This window comes from Schistocerca americana, chromosome 1 (genome assembly GCF_021461395.2).
Source record: "Schistocerca americana isolate TAMUIC-IGC-003095 chromosome 1, iqSchAmer2.1, whole genome shotgun sequence".
Classification (NCBI taxonomy): domain Eukaryota; kingdom Metazoa; phylum Arthropoda; class Insecta; order Orthoptera; family Acrididae; genus Schistocerca; species Schistocerca americana.
The window spans coordinates 1,029,866,442-1,029,881,878 of record NC_060119.1 but is presented as its reverse complement, the minus strand read 5'-3'; the positions used below and the strand labels follow the sequence as shown (position 1 = coordinate 1,029,881,878).

General features: G+C 36.6%; 1 protein-coding gene across 9 annotated transcripts in view; it reads left to right on the top strand.

Moving 5' to 3' along the window:
- Positions 1 to 15,437, top strand: part of LOC124616597 (probable basic-leucine zipper transcription factor N) — a 424,224-nt gene that overhangs the window by 384,773 nt on the left and 24,014 nt on the right. For all 9 annotated transcript variants that reach the window (XM_047144956.1, XM_047144949.1, XM_047144970.1 and 6 more), the window contains 3 exons: positions 582 to 756; positions 5,556 to 5,782; positions 8,523 to 8,874. In XM_047144956.1, coding sequence (XP_047000912.1) covers positions 582 to 756; positions 5,556 to 5,782; positions 8,523 to 8,874 — 754 coding nt within the window. The remainder of the gene's footprint in view (positions 1 to 581; positions 757 to 5,555; positions 5,783 to 8,522; positions 8,875 to 15,437) is intronic.

The window sequence follows — 15,437 nt, the reverse complement described above, 5'->3', positions numbered from 1 at the left end:
TATTTGACTGAAATAAGATAAATAAAGTAATTAAAAACATAAAAGAGAAATAAGTTATATTTACACCATGGAAATTTCTTTGACGTATTAGACTGGTTATGGAGAACATGTGACATTTTTATGGATTTACCCTATATGTAAAATCATTGTGTGCCATTAAAATAGGAGTTCTGATTTCATTAAAAAATTGTTTTATCCTCTTTTCACCAATTAGAGAGTCATTTTCAGATGAGTGTTACTTTTCACAATAGAATAGTAAAATTAGAAGAAACTGCCCATTGCAGTTGAAGAAAAAGACAGTGTACCATATTTTCACTGAGAGAAGCACCATCTGCACTGAAACTGATGTGGTTACCTTGTGAGCCCCTTTGTGTGCAAGTTTTATTTGAAAATGTTTGTCATAGGATATATATGAAATGGAGTTTATTGTTAATAGATAGTCTTATTACTCACTTCTACTGAACATTATTTTCCTGTTAAACACTGATAATTGCTTATCAGTTGCATTTAAGCCTGTTTGTGAAAAAAAATCTTTAAATAAATATTTTAACAACTGAAAGCCATTTTTATGTTTGCATTAGGAAATGGTGTTTAAGGAGCCGAGTAAAACACCATTGAAACTTGTTATGGATCCCAGAGGTCAGGTGCAAGATTTGGCAAGTCTGAGACAACAAGGTTACAACATTGAAACTGGAGCTCTTAGTCCGGACATTTGCCTTGATCTTGTGCGAGATCTCAATGCAACAAAAGGGAAAGGTAACAACCAGCACATTAATATAACACTTTATTCAGCCACAGATAGTGTTCCATAAATCCCATCATAAAGGAGAGCCTTTAGGGATGTGTAATGAGCCAATTTATAATCATATTAACAGGTAGAAGCAGCCACTGCAGGATATTTCTGCAAAGTTTGAATGCAACAGGTTACGACTATCATTACTCTACTCACACCAATAATTACAAGAATTAATTAATTATATATTATTATAATTAGGTATAAGTATATTAGGAGAAAATTAGCCACTTTGAAAGAAACTCATTTTAGACAACTCAAATGCTGCTTTTATCTAATATTTCCATCAAATCATTTGTGGAACATTGTATGGAACACTATCAAGTGGCTGTATAAAGGCAGAGACGAGATCTGTTTAATGTTAACATTGGAATGACGCAGAATTGTTGCCCCTAAGCTCAAATATTCTGATAAATAGTAGAAGGAACTGCCAGTAAAGCATTATACTAATTTGTTTTTTAGTGCCTGGGGATTTTGAATTTCCTGCCAAAACTCTAGTGGGCAACCTACTGCAGAATTTTGCACCACAATATTAAACACCATTTTGAGCCTTTGATAGGCCTACAATATGGGGTGTAATGCAGATGCTCTGATTAACTTCTTAAGGGGCCTAAATGGTGTCTTGAGGGACAGATTGAGAAGAGGCACCCATGTCCAGAAATTTTATCTAACAATGGTACAGAGTGTTGAAGTTATAAGGGAAACATCTATATTGGGCCACCCCTTCAGCAGGAAATACGATTTGTAATGATAACAGACCGCAGGCCAAACTCCACGTAATGGACCTGAGAGTATTACCAATGTTAGAGTGCATCCACACCTGCCACAACAACACTGTAGAGACTGTTAAGCACAGTGAAGGCAGAGTCTTACATCACACTTTTGTTGCTGAAGGAGTGGTTTGGTAGCAGAAATTTTCCCCTGTAACTTCAGTGGTCTCTAGCAGCATTGGATGATGTATCCAGGCATGGGTACCTAGTCTCAATTTGTTTCCCAAGAGACCAGATACAACCCCTAAAAATCTATTAATAAAATTTTGTTACATCCTGTATATGGGAATTATTATATGGGAATTATTTGCAACTGTAGAATTATGGTTTCGTATTGCACAGTTGTCCTAAATTCATTCTTGCTTCAAAAATTAATATTAGCCATTTTCTTTTGAAATTAACATTAAAGAATAGCTTTCTTTGCTCTTATCATTACCTAGATTCATACCAGTTTCAAGCATGTATTACTTTCATTCACATAGGCATTCAGTAATGTGTTTTACCAGGTGTAGAAGTATGAAACCAGAATTTGGTTGCAATAATTACATGTCTCTTGTTTGAAACTGATAAACAATATTTTGTTCAAAATAATCTCCATTGCTATTTATACATTTCTTCCATCTCTCCGGAAGGCTATGAATGCCACGCCAAAAAACAATTCTTCTTTTGAAGTGAACCAGTCAGCGAGCCATTCTTGTACATTTTCATATGAATTGAAGCATTGTTCAGTGAGAGCGTGTCCCAGTGATGCAAATAGATTATAATCAGACAGAGCCAATTCTGCAGAATAAGCCAAATGCCCTAGTATTCCTGAACTGAGCACCTCGATCATTTCCCTAACCCATTTTGCTGTGTTTGATGGGGCGTTATCATGGAGCAATATGACTTTTTGTTGTCTTTTTCCATATTCTGGACATTTTTTACATAATGCTCAATTGAAATCAATCATTTGCTGTTGGTAGTGATCAATGTTAACTGTTTCACCAGGTTTTAGCAGGTCATAACAGACGACACCCTTTTGATTCCACCACACACAGAGCATTGTCTTCTTTACAAAGCAGTTTGGTCTTGCATTAGATGTTGATGCTTTGCCTGGATTCACCCATGATTTATGATGCTTAGGATTCTCAAAATACAACCTTTTTCATCACCTGTTACTATTCAATGGAGAAACAACTTTCTTTTGTATCAGGTGAGCAGCATTTCACAAGTGGTCTTTTGAGTTGCTTGCTGTCTTTCATTCACTTCATGCGGAACCCATTTTTCCACTTTCTGCACCTTTCCCATAGCTCTCAACTGAAGAGAAATGGCTTTCTGTATCACATTCAATTGTTCCGCAAGTTCCTGTTGAGTTTGAGTATCATCTTCATCCAATAATGTCTGCAATTCGTTGTCTTCGAACTTTTTTGGTGGTTTCCCAGCACTTGTCATTTCTCACATCAAAATCACCACTTTTGAGTTTTTTGAACCACTAAAAACACTGTGTTTTCCAAAGAGTATGTTCACTGAAAGCTTCAACAAGCATTTGATGTAATTGTGCAGCAGTTTTCTTCAAATTACAACATAGAACCAATGCTGTCCACAAATCATAGTTTGAAGGCACAAACTCGACATGTTTACGGGTTTGAAATAGATACCGAATAATGGAACTTAGATTACTGTGTGTTGACATTCATTGTCAGCCATTACAGGATGCAGATGGTGCTGCAGACGTGGTCTCATGGGCCCTACACTGACAGCTAGCACCGTCTATAGGGAAATTCTGGTTTTATACTTTTACACCTGGTATGCTTACGTATTAGGGAAACTTTGCAATTTGTATTAAAAGCTTGAAACTGAATTGGCAATAGTGAAGAATACATCTGATAATTTGAAAGTTACTCTTTGGGTTAATACAGAGAGCCAATAGCTCTTCAATGTGAATTGCCAAAAGCCAGAATTAATGGCAGCTCCATGTTTGCTGTGAGCTGTAGCTTTGGTGTCTTGGAGAACTGCACTGCATTATGTCTATGAAGTATCTTTGGCTATCCACAGTCAGTGGTATGGTATACATTGAGTTCTTCAAAGAAAGTGTTTGGCGACCAAGGTTACTTAATAATTATCTTGAAGAGGGCTTGTAGAAGTAGGTATGAGAACTGTTAAAGAATAGCTTAGACTTCTTTTGCTTGCTAACTGCTGACTAGAGTAATATATTGGAAAATATGAAGAAAAATTGAGGAGGCACTACATAAAATTAGATTGCGATCAGATTAGGACATGAGAGCAGTGATTCTGACTATGTATGGCAAAATAGAAGGAAGAACAGAGAGTCACCACTGTTTAAATTTTAAATTTGAGAAGCCATAAAGAGAACTGAAAACTATTTCTGAAAAGGATGCACTGAAACAATGATGAACTAATAAAATCATTTCCGAAACTGTGAGTTTTGAATACAGCAGTATACAGAAGCAAAAAATAACTGCAGGAAAACCATAGTAGAAAGAACTGGGAAGTACTGGAGAGATGTAGTGTAACAGAGGGTCACGAAAAATTTGTGGTTGGGTGTGGTAGATGTGCAGATAAGAAAATACCAGCGCAAGATCAGAACAGATAGATAATGGCATTAAAACAAGTCAAATGACACATTATTTAAAAATGTGAGAAGAATACAGAAGAAACAAACAGTAAAAAAAGGGATGCTAGCAACAGCTTGAACTGTAAGTCAATAAAAAAATATAAAATGATATTACCAAAATTATGAAGACGTACTACACACAAATGTGAACATTATTAACATTTTGATCAGTCCAGGGTTAAGCCTTAGATGGGCCACATTGCACTTTGTACAGTTGAAAAATCGCACAGACATCTGAGTGATGTTAACGTATGAACTTGGATGTCCTGCGTATTTGATGGCATAAACCTCAATGTATAGTTGAAAAGTTATTTGTTACCAAAAGTTTTATCGTGAGGCCAGACATAATCTCCCCAGTCCTTATAGGTCTTTTTAGAACAAAATGTAGAAGTTTTGTCAAACCTTGTTAAGAAAAGGGAAAAAAGAAAGAATCCTCTCTTCAGCATCAACGCAATTACTTGAAAAATTGGTATGTGTTCTGGCTGTAAGAAGAGTACATGAAAAATTACAAAAACTAATTTTATGCCACACAAACAACTAACTTGGATTTGGCTGTTATTATAATAGTGTTAAGTTGGCTGTAGACGTCATAAAAACTAACCGTCAAAGTAATAATATTATTATAATATTTCCTTCTCATAATATTGTTACATTCCATCCTGGATTAACATCAGAGTAAGTAATATAATGAACTGCTGTCTTTCAAGACCTAGAAAAAAACAATCTTTGACAGACTGGTATAGAAAATCACAGCAGAAAGTACTCTCATAAATCACATTCCTTTATTCATCTTATACCTTGTTTACAAATTGTATCCGTGGTAGGGTTCACAGGATGTGTGTGTGTGTGTGTGTGTGTGTGTGTGTGTGTGTGTGTGTGTGTGTGTGTGTGTGCGCGCACAAATGTGCTCATGCATGTGTGCAGGCAATAGTGGGGGGGGGGGGGGGGGGAGGATTTAATTAACGACAGATGTTTTTACATTTGTAACCATGCGACATCAAATGTCCAATATTTGTAAAATAATTATTTTTCGTTTCTTTTTGAGGTGTCCTTGTCTTCGTACACATTTGTCTTTGTGGATTTGTTCCTCATGTACCCACCCATTTTCGATATGATACTCAACTGTCTTATTTTGTTCTTAGCTGTATCAAATGACACTTATATGCAGTTTTTGTCATTGCATTCAACATAAGCAGCTCAAATTTGAGCTCACTATTTCCATATTTTTTGTACTGCACCCCCCCCCCCCCCCCCCCCCCAGTCCTTCTTTTATCCAACTATTCCAAACAGTTTTTCTCTGGTTCTAATTGCATTAAGCTACAACATCAAATAACCTAGCAAATTTCAAGTGTTATAATACTCCTCTGTGACATTGCAGGTGCTGAGCTCTTTGCAAAGCGACGAAAGAAGTCTGAAAAATGGGTGGTTGATGAAACTACTGTGAAGAAGTCCAGCACAAGCAGCACAGTTACTGATTATATTTCTTCATCAAGCACTCTGCAACGCCAGAGTAGCATTGGGACTCCTAGTCAGCTGCCACCAATTGTTCCATCATATTTAGATACATCACGTGTGCAACATGCACAAAAACTGAATGAGATACAGGTAACCAAAGCATCAGAGGTCCACATTAAAGGATTTACTTGAAGTGCAGTGTGCACACTTTTCCTTAGTCTGTTTCAGTAGGGTTTGGGAGGGTAAAAGGAAGGAAATTGTGTGCCATTCATATTCTGCCACCAGGTGATTGATGTTGAGAATGGGGTATTCTCAATCTTCCTCAATCAAAACAGGTACAAGATAAATGAGATTTTCATTTTGTGCTTTGTAACACGCATTTACAAACTTTAAACAGTGACACAAAAGTAACAAGCAGTGAACCAGGAATTGCTTCATTATTCGTACTAGAATGATGAAACGTGTTACTGTTTAATTGCTTAGATTGGTAACATACTTTCAAGAAACACAACAGACTCAAAGGCTTCAAACTGTTGTTGACTGAAATAAGAAAACTGAGAGGTCAATGAAAATAATGTGCATACTGTACTAATACATGGGACAGTAAAAAAACTCAGCAATATGGCTGTGATGCTCATGAAAAATTAATGTGGTGTTAAGTGGTACAAGGCAACTGGTCTTATCAGTCGGCAGACAGTGAATTTTCACGTGTTATGGGAAAAAAAAAGATATGTCAGCATCTGACAAAGGAGAAGTCATGAGGAAGAAGTAGATAGGGAGAGATAGAGAACGAGAGTTATGTTTGATGAATATGCATACTGTAGGAGAATATTTATAAGGGGCTTCACCTAGATTTTGTAATGTGACATGTTACTTTGTAAATTTATGTATCCCTTATTCTGTATATGTTTCTTAGTAACCACAGATTTTTGCTTACTCCAGGAAAATTTGTCTCAATTCCAAAAACATCACCCATACACTGTAAAGAAATTGTGAAGATTTTCTGGTAAATGGCTTGCTAGTGTTACTTTACAATAGTTATTAAATTGATGGTTCACTGTTTACTAAAATGATTGTTCCAAGTTTGAGACTCAGTATCAGTGGCATAAAACTTTTGAACCTAATGTTGGGTGAATTTTTATAACAATAAGGACTAGTTTGCAGTCCAAAACATCATCTGTTTTGGAGATTTGCTGCTTATTTTTAAAAAAAAGGGTACTAAGTTAGGCATGAAGTATTCAATTTTACTAGTGTGATACTAAAACATTGCCATAATTTGGCCACTGGTTTTAATTGATGTTGACAGTGTAGATGTAGCATTGCAAGAATCTTTACAGATTCCTGCTTCCAGTCTTCATTTTCAGTAACTGCATGAAGCAGTTTCATCTTTGTTTTGAGTGAAGTAGCAATTTTTTCTGTCCCATTTTGCCTGTTATTATGTGCAGAAAAATAACAAGCTGAAATTAGAAAGGAAATCTGATGTCAATACACTATTCACTACCTTTCACACATCGTTCACCGTATTTGAAAACTGACTAAAGTGTTTGTCAATGGCAGCAGCTGAGGATAACTGATAACATAGCAACATAGTAGCCATTGCTTATTTTGGTCTAATAAAAAACAAAGGTCAATGAAGTTAGGCAACCATGTTACTCTTCACTACTTGTTCTCCCAAGGGTCAAAATCTTTCTGCATTAAACAGATTTCATTGTGCTTTAAAAGAAACAAATGCATGCAATGTATGAGTATTTTTTCCAGGCCTACAGTATTATTTTGTGTTAACTGATTTTTCATGTTGAGCATTCTCATGTTTCACTGTATATAGAGAATGGGCCACTCAACAGAGATGCAGGATTTTGGGTCAGTAGAGGTGGCAGTAGTGCTGATATTTCTTACTCTCCTGTCCGCCAAGTACCTGCACTTCTCAAGCCAGCAGCAATATAAATTGACTAAGTAAACCAGTTTGCTATAATCGAGACCTTATATCTCAGACCATTGTAACCAGTAGAGAGTATACTGAATAACCAAAAAAGTCAAAGTTGTATCTCCCCCTCCCACAATTTGTTGTTGTCACTACTATTGCCAATGGTAAGGTCTCTTTTTTTCAAAAATACAAGAGTAAGATTTACAATAAACTTTTTACTTATCTTCTTTCTCGTAGTTGGCTCCAGTTCTTCATGTCTAGGGGCTGATTCTTGAAGATGAAATTTTTGACATTTTAGGCTCTCACGGTTCTAGTTGACATAATTAACTTTGTAGAATGCTTGCACTGTATTTTTGTTTTCACAATAATTCATTGTCTCACATTTTATTGTATCACACTGTCTTTTGAATTTGTGCTCTTCCAACATACTAAAACACAATCGATCACATCAGAGGCATGCCCACTACTCCTTCACACTGTGGTAATAACAATATTCCAAAGGGTTTAAAAATTTTCTTGACAAATGAATTTCTATTAATTTATAAATGAATCCAGAAATAAATGTAATAAATAGCGCCAAATTGTGTAAATAATAATAGAAATTTTAAGTGTGCTAAATATTTCGTAATCTTCATGTTTCTAAAAAAATAATTTTAACTGTACATCCAGAGCTAGTACATATTGATTGTGACAGCAAAAATAAAGTAATTTCTTTTTATAGATTTTATCTTGAAATATAGCATCTCGTCTACAAAATCATATGAATTTTTTTTTGAAAAACAGCTGAGATAATATTAACCTGTTCAAAATTCTAAAATATTTCTGGTGTCGAATACTTCTGTCCAGGTAAAGCAATGCTAGGGGAGGATGTCCCTTTACAAGAGACAGTAATGAAAATTGTAAATATTGATTTTTTTTCATGTCTTCTTTTCAACTATAAAAGTGTGAGACTTGTTTTACCAACAGGAGCGGTTTACTCTACCAAGGCTTCGCCTTGTGAAATCTCCATGGGAAGCTGCTCTGGAGACTGGTTCCGTGGATGCAGCTTTCCAGGAACTCAAACCACTGCAGTCATGGAGCTTTTCTAGTGCTCCAACACCAGCTGCCCCTGAGCCAGTTCTGAGTTCAACATTTGACAGCTACAAATCAACAACACCACAACCTGTATCAGCTGAACCAGTATTTACTCCTCTTACACCCTCTACTGGTGTCAGTCAGCCTCCAAGCCAAAGAGTTTCTGGTCATGAAAAGGACTTTCTGTACAAACCTAAGGCACCAAGAGGATGGAGCGGTGCACAACACTCACAGCAAAGTTATGGTAATCACATGAAAGATTTATTTGGAGAGCTTTTATTTAATTATTTTAAATATTGCATTTTGTCCAGTAAAGCTTTAATCATGTATTTGTTACTCTGGTAAATGTATGTTGATTTTACTAATGATGATACACTCGTATAGCTGCATGACTGTAATATCTTTGATGCATGTGTTTTTATATTAGTTTTCCTTCATCACCAGCTAATTGTAGTATGATGTTCATAATCACTGAAACACAAATCATAGCTAAAACAGCCAGTAAATACCCTAGAATACAGAACATACTTTGTAAAGGCAATTTGTGGAAAGCAACACCAGTTAACAAAAACCTATTTAAATATAGAAACGTATCAGTGCTAATTTAATTTATCTTGTATTTCAATAATTTCATTTATTCTACTTTTTTGTATTTATTTTCTTGATTATTGAGCTCTTTACTACTATCTTTCCTTAAAATAACAAGACCGAAGTACTTGTAGAACTCGTTTTAAGTTAGTTCAATTTACTACCAATTGTATGAAAGATCTTAGTTGGGGATAGTGATATTTTGGATTGTTTTAATGCAGAAATTTCATTGTTAATGCATGTGAAATGCATTAATTTTGTAAGCCCTGTCAACTTGCATTGTTGTGGGGATGAAGGCTTTTTGTCTGTTGAAGTGTACATGTCCTAACATAGTTACAGATTTGTAGCTCTCTTTTTTCCACATTTCCGTTTTTTATCTCTTCCCTCCTTTTTTTCCATACTCCCTTTCTTGGTCCAATACATATTAGAATGCTACTGTATAAACCTTTGTGGCAGTTTGAATAAACATACAATTAAGTAATCATTAACTACAGAGCTTATACTTAAATGTACGACTTGAGATTCAATATGTTGTGCAAAACAGACATTTTCCAGTATGTTGTCAGCTCGTGTTACAAACCAGTTTAATTTAAGAACAAGGCAGAAACAATTTTCTTCTTGAGACTTTGATTTTAATAATATCCATAGGTGATGTAGCGAATCATGCTACAAATCAGAAATACCTTAAGCATTGGTTGGTAGGAGATTTTCCTTATCGCCATATTAGAAAGGCATTCTTTTCCATAAAAGTGGAAAGGGGCAAGTTTGTTTCTTATGTTTCATTTCTTCTGCATTTATAGAAAGATCTCTGTAATTTACCTTGCAGTATATTAGTTTATATTTATGAGGATCAAGAAACAAATGTAACCATGGATAACAGAACTAACAGGAAAGTGAACATGAAGGAGTATATTGTGTGGGGACAACATTTTGTAACAAAGAAGAAGACATAGAACATAGGTTTCATATAGGAGAACAGAAGAACCTATAGGTGTGTGGATGAGGAAGAGAAAAAAATTATCATCTGATTCTCTCCCCCCATGAACCATGGACCTTGCCGTTGGTGGGGAGGCTTGCGTGCCTCAGCGATGCAGTTGGCCGTACCGTAGGTGCAACCACAACGGAGGGGTATCTGTTGAGAGGCCAGACAAACATGTGGTTCGTGAAGAGGGGCAGCGGCCTTTTCAGTAGTTGCAGGGGCAACAGTCTCGATGATTGACTGATCTGGCCTTGTAACATTAACCAAATCGGCCTTGCTGTGCTGGTACTGCGAACGGCTGAAAGCAAGGGGAAACTACAGCTGTAATTTTTCCCGAGGGCATACAGCTTTGCTGTATGATTAAATGACGATGGCGTCCTCTTGGGTAAAATATTCCGGAGATAAAATAGTCCCCCATTCGGATCTCCGGGCGGGGACTACTCAAGAGGACGTCATTATCAGGAGAAAGAAAACTGGCCTTCTATGGATTGGAGCGTGGAATGTCAGATCCCTTAATCTGGCAGGAAGGTTAGAAAATTTAAAAAGGGAAATGGATAGGTTAAAGTTAGATATAGTGGGAATTAGTGAAGTTCGGTGGCAGGAGGAGCAAGACTTTTGGTCAGGTGAATACAGGGTTATAAATACAAAATCAAATAGGGGTAATGCAGGAGTAGGTTTAATAATGAATAAAAAAATAGGAGTGGGGGTAAGCTACTACAAACAGGATAGTGAACACATTATTGTGGCCAAGATAGACACAAAGCCCATTCCTACTACAGTAGTAACAGTTTATATGCCAACTAGCTCTGCAGATGATGAAGAAATTGATGAAATGTATGATGAGATAAAAGAAATTATTCAGGTAGTGAAGGGAGATTAAAATTTAATAGTCATGGGTGACTGGAATTCGAGAGTAGGAAAAGGGAGAGAAGGAAACATAGTAGTTGAATATGGATTGGGGGGAAGAAATGAAAGAGGAAGCCGTCTGGTAGAATTTTGCACAGGGCATAACTTAATCATAGCTAAAACTTGGTTCAAGAATCATAAAAGAAGGTTGTATACATGGAAGAATCCTGGAGATACTAAAAGGTATCAGATAGATTATATAATGGTAAGACAGAGATTTAGGAACCAGGTTTTAAATTGTAAGACATTTCCAGGGGCAGATGTGGACTCTGACCACAATCTATTGGTTATGAGCTGTAGATTAAAACTGAAGAAACTACAAAAAGGTGCTAATTTAAGGAGATGGGACCTTGATAAACTGACTAAACCAGAGGTTGTAGAGAGTTTCAGGGAGAGCATAAGGGAACAATTGACAGGAGTGGGGGAAAGAAATACAGTAGAAGAAGAATGGGTAGCTCTGAGGGATGAAGTAGTGAAGGCAACAGACGATCAAGTAGGCAAAAAGACGAGGGCTAATAGAAATCCTTGGGTAACAGAAGAAATATTGAATTTAATTGATGAAAGGAGAAAATATAAAAATGCAGTAAATGAAGCAGGCAAAAAGGAATACAAACGTCTCAAAAATGAGATCGACAGGAAGTGCAAAAGTGCTAAGCAGGGATGGCTAGAGGACAAATGTAAGGATGTAGAGGCTTATTTCACTAGGGGTAAGATAGATACTGCCTACAGGAAAATTAAAGAGACCTTTGGAGAGAAGAGAACCACTTGTATGAATATCAAGAGCTCAGATGGAAACCCAGTTCTAAGCAAAGATGGGAAGGCAGAAAGGTGGAAGGAGTATATAGAGGGTTTATACAAGGGCGATGTACTTGAGGACGATATTATGGAAGTGGAAGAGGATGTAGATGAAGATGAAATGGGAGATAACATACTGCGTGAAGAGTTTGACAGAGCACTGAAAGATCTGAGTCGAAACAAGGCCCCGGGAGTAGACAACATTCCATTAGAACTACTGACGGCCTTGGGATAGCCAGTCATGACAAAACTCTACCATCTGGTGAGCAAGATGTATGAGACAGGCGAAATACCCTCAGACTTCAAGAAGAATATAATAATTCCAATCCCAAAGAAAGCAGGTGTTGACAGATGTGAAAATTACCGAACTATCAGTTTAATAAGTCACAGCTGCAAAATACTAACGCGAATTCTTTACAGACAAATGGAAAAACTGGTAGAAGCGGACATTGGGGAAGATCAGTTTGGATTCCGTAGAAATGTTGGAACACGTGAGGCGATACTAACCTTACGACTAATCTTAGAAGAATGATTAAGAAAAGGCAAACCTACATTTCTAGTATTTGTAGACTTAGAAAAAGCTTTTGACAATGTTAACTGGAATACTCTCTTTCAAATTCTGAAGGTGGCAGGGATAAAATACAGGGAGCGAAAGGCTATTTACAATTTGTACAGAAACCAGATGGCAGTTATAAGAGTCGAGGGGCGTGAAAGGGAAGCAGTGATTGGGAAGGGAGTGAGACAGGGTTGTAGCCTCTCCCTGATATTATTCAATCTGTATATTGAGCAAGCAGTAAAGGAAACAAAAGAAAAATTCGGAGTAGGTATTAAAATTCATGGAGAAGAAATAAAAACTTTGAGGTTCGCCGATGACATTGTAATTCTGTCAGAGACATCAAAGGACTTGGAAGAGCAGTTGAACGGAATGGACAGTGTCTTGAAAGGAGGATATAAGATGAACATCAACAAAAGCAAAATGAGGATAATGGAATGTAGTCAAATTAAATCGGGTGATGCTGAGGGAATTAGATTAGGAAATGAGACACTTAGAGTAGTAAAGGAGTTTTGCTATTTAGGGAGGAAAATAACTGATGATGGTCGAAGTAGAGAGGATATAAAATGTAGACTGGCAATGGCAAGGAAAGTGTTTCTGAAGAAGAGAAATTTATTAACATTGAGTATAGATTTAAGTGTCAGGTAGTCGTTTCTGAAAGTATTTGTATGGAGTGTAGCCATGTATGGAAGTGAAACATGGACGATAAATAGTTTGGACAAGAAGAGAATAGGAGCTTTCGAAATGTGGTGCTACAGAAGAAAGCTGAAGATTAGATGGGCAGATCACATAACTAATGAGGAGGTATTGAATAGAATTGGGGAGAAGAGAAGTTTGTGGCACAACTTGACAAAAAGAAGGGATCAGTTGGTAGGACATGTTTTGAGGCATCAAGGGATCACAAATTTAGCATTGGAAGGCAGCGTGGAGGGTAAAAATCATAGAGGGAGACCAAGAGACGAATACACTAAGCAGATTCAGAAGGATGTAGGTTGCAGTAAGTACTGGGAGATGAAGAAGCTTGCACAGGATAGAGTAGCATGGAGAGCTGCATCAAACCAGTCTCAGGACTCAAGACCACAACAACAACAAACTCTTTATGAGGATAATCCTTTATTAAGGAAATCATAAGACTTTAATTTTCTACATGGCTGGAGCAGCAACCATGGAATGAATTCTTCTTGTAGAAATGGTAAAACAACCAATCATTTGCAAATTTGAAGGTTTATTAAAACCCATTTACCATGGTTTCAACATTTATAAAAAGACTAGTCTTTATCTGTGGCATAAAACAACAGAACTTTTGCTGGAGTATTCTTATACCCCAAGAAGGATATTTCATAGTCTCTTACTATTTTCATTTGGTATTTTTGCTTAGAAGGTAATTTATCCAGTCATAGTAACATGTGTAATTTCTTCTTCTAGTGCGCCTCACTTAAACATTGTTCAATTTATCTATAAAATCTCATAGCTTGGTATAAAATGATAGTTGTCAAGAAGATGGATATTGTGTTCCATTGTTATCATTCTTTCATAAAAATAATAGAAGAGAATAAAAAGAATCCAGATTGTGAGCTTCTGAAAAGGAGTTCCATGGTATGTGTAACTTGAACAAAATTCGATATTAATATATTAAATTAAAGAAAAGCAACCACTTACCATCCCTAATTAGATATACATCTACCAAGATTCAGCATAGACAAGTACAGTTAGTATATAGGTGTGATAAGCTCCAGAGACAAGATTAAGATTGGTTGGTGGGGAGAGTAAACGGACCAAACTACAGGGTCATCAGTCCCCAAGATTAAGGAAATGTGAAGTCAGTAGAAAGAAGTCACGTGACGTAATAATTTTATTGTATCACTGACCCAATTTGATGTTTGTACATGTGGTATTTGTCACCGAACACCAGGTCTAGATTCATGTTTTGATTTATTTTATTTTCCCAAACTGTAATTAATTTAATTAAATGAAATTATATGGTTCCAGAGACCTTTTCAAGTCTCAGATATCTATGACATATGTATGCAGGCTGAAGCTGCAGATGAAAATTTATACCAAGGCCAGGATTTGAACCCAGCTCTCCTACTCATTAGACAGATGCGCTAACCATTACAGCACCTTGGAACAGTGGATTTGCACAACTGCATGGACTACCCTAGCATGCCTCCATTCTCAGTCCCATTCATGCCTCAGCCCACTTGATATTCCGTCTAAACTCAAACAGCATTGCATTGCTGAGGTGCTAGTCCAATACAGTTGAAGAACTTCTGCAATACTGTTATGAGTTTATCAGGAATACCAAGTAAGTTGAGGCATGATTGGGAATTTGGATTGAGGAGGGAGGTGTGCCAGGGTAGTCCATACGATTGTTCAAAGCAACTTGCCCAATGTGGTATCATGGTTAGTCTATCTGCCTAGTGAATGGGAGACCTGGGTTCAAATTCTTGCCTTGGTACAAATTTTCATGTGTCACTTCAGTCTGCATACATACAACATACATGTAATTTGTTTCTTGACATTTAATGCCAACGTCTTTGCATTAACCAAGAGTGGACATACTTTAGGATTTAATCAGTAGTTGTATGCAGCAATTGCTGTGGCACACCTATTATCACACTAGTATCATCTTCGAGTAGTACAGCATTGGCTGTAATATTCCAATGTGTGAATATAGACATGGAATAATAAGGGACACAGACTGTTGTCTTATGGTACTCCTGTTTCCACTTTTTTGCATCTGATACTAAATTGATTTTATGGTTGGAGTAAGCTGTCATCAGTCCTACACTCTGTGTTCTGTTTTGGAGGTATGATTCAAACTACTTCTTTCTTCCAAGTTTTCTAAGAGGATGCCATGTCTGAGAGTATCAAGTGCTTTGGAGATTAGTTAGTTTGTTAGCTAGTTAGTTATATAGTTTTTTTCATGATCCATGGATAATTTTGCACAATAAATCAGAATGATGTGGAATGAGTCAGTTTACAT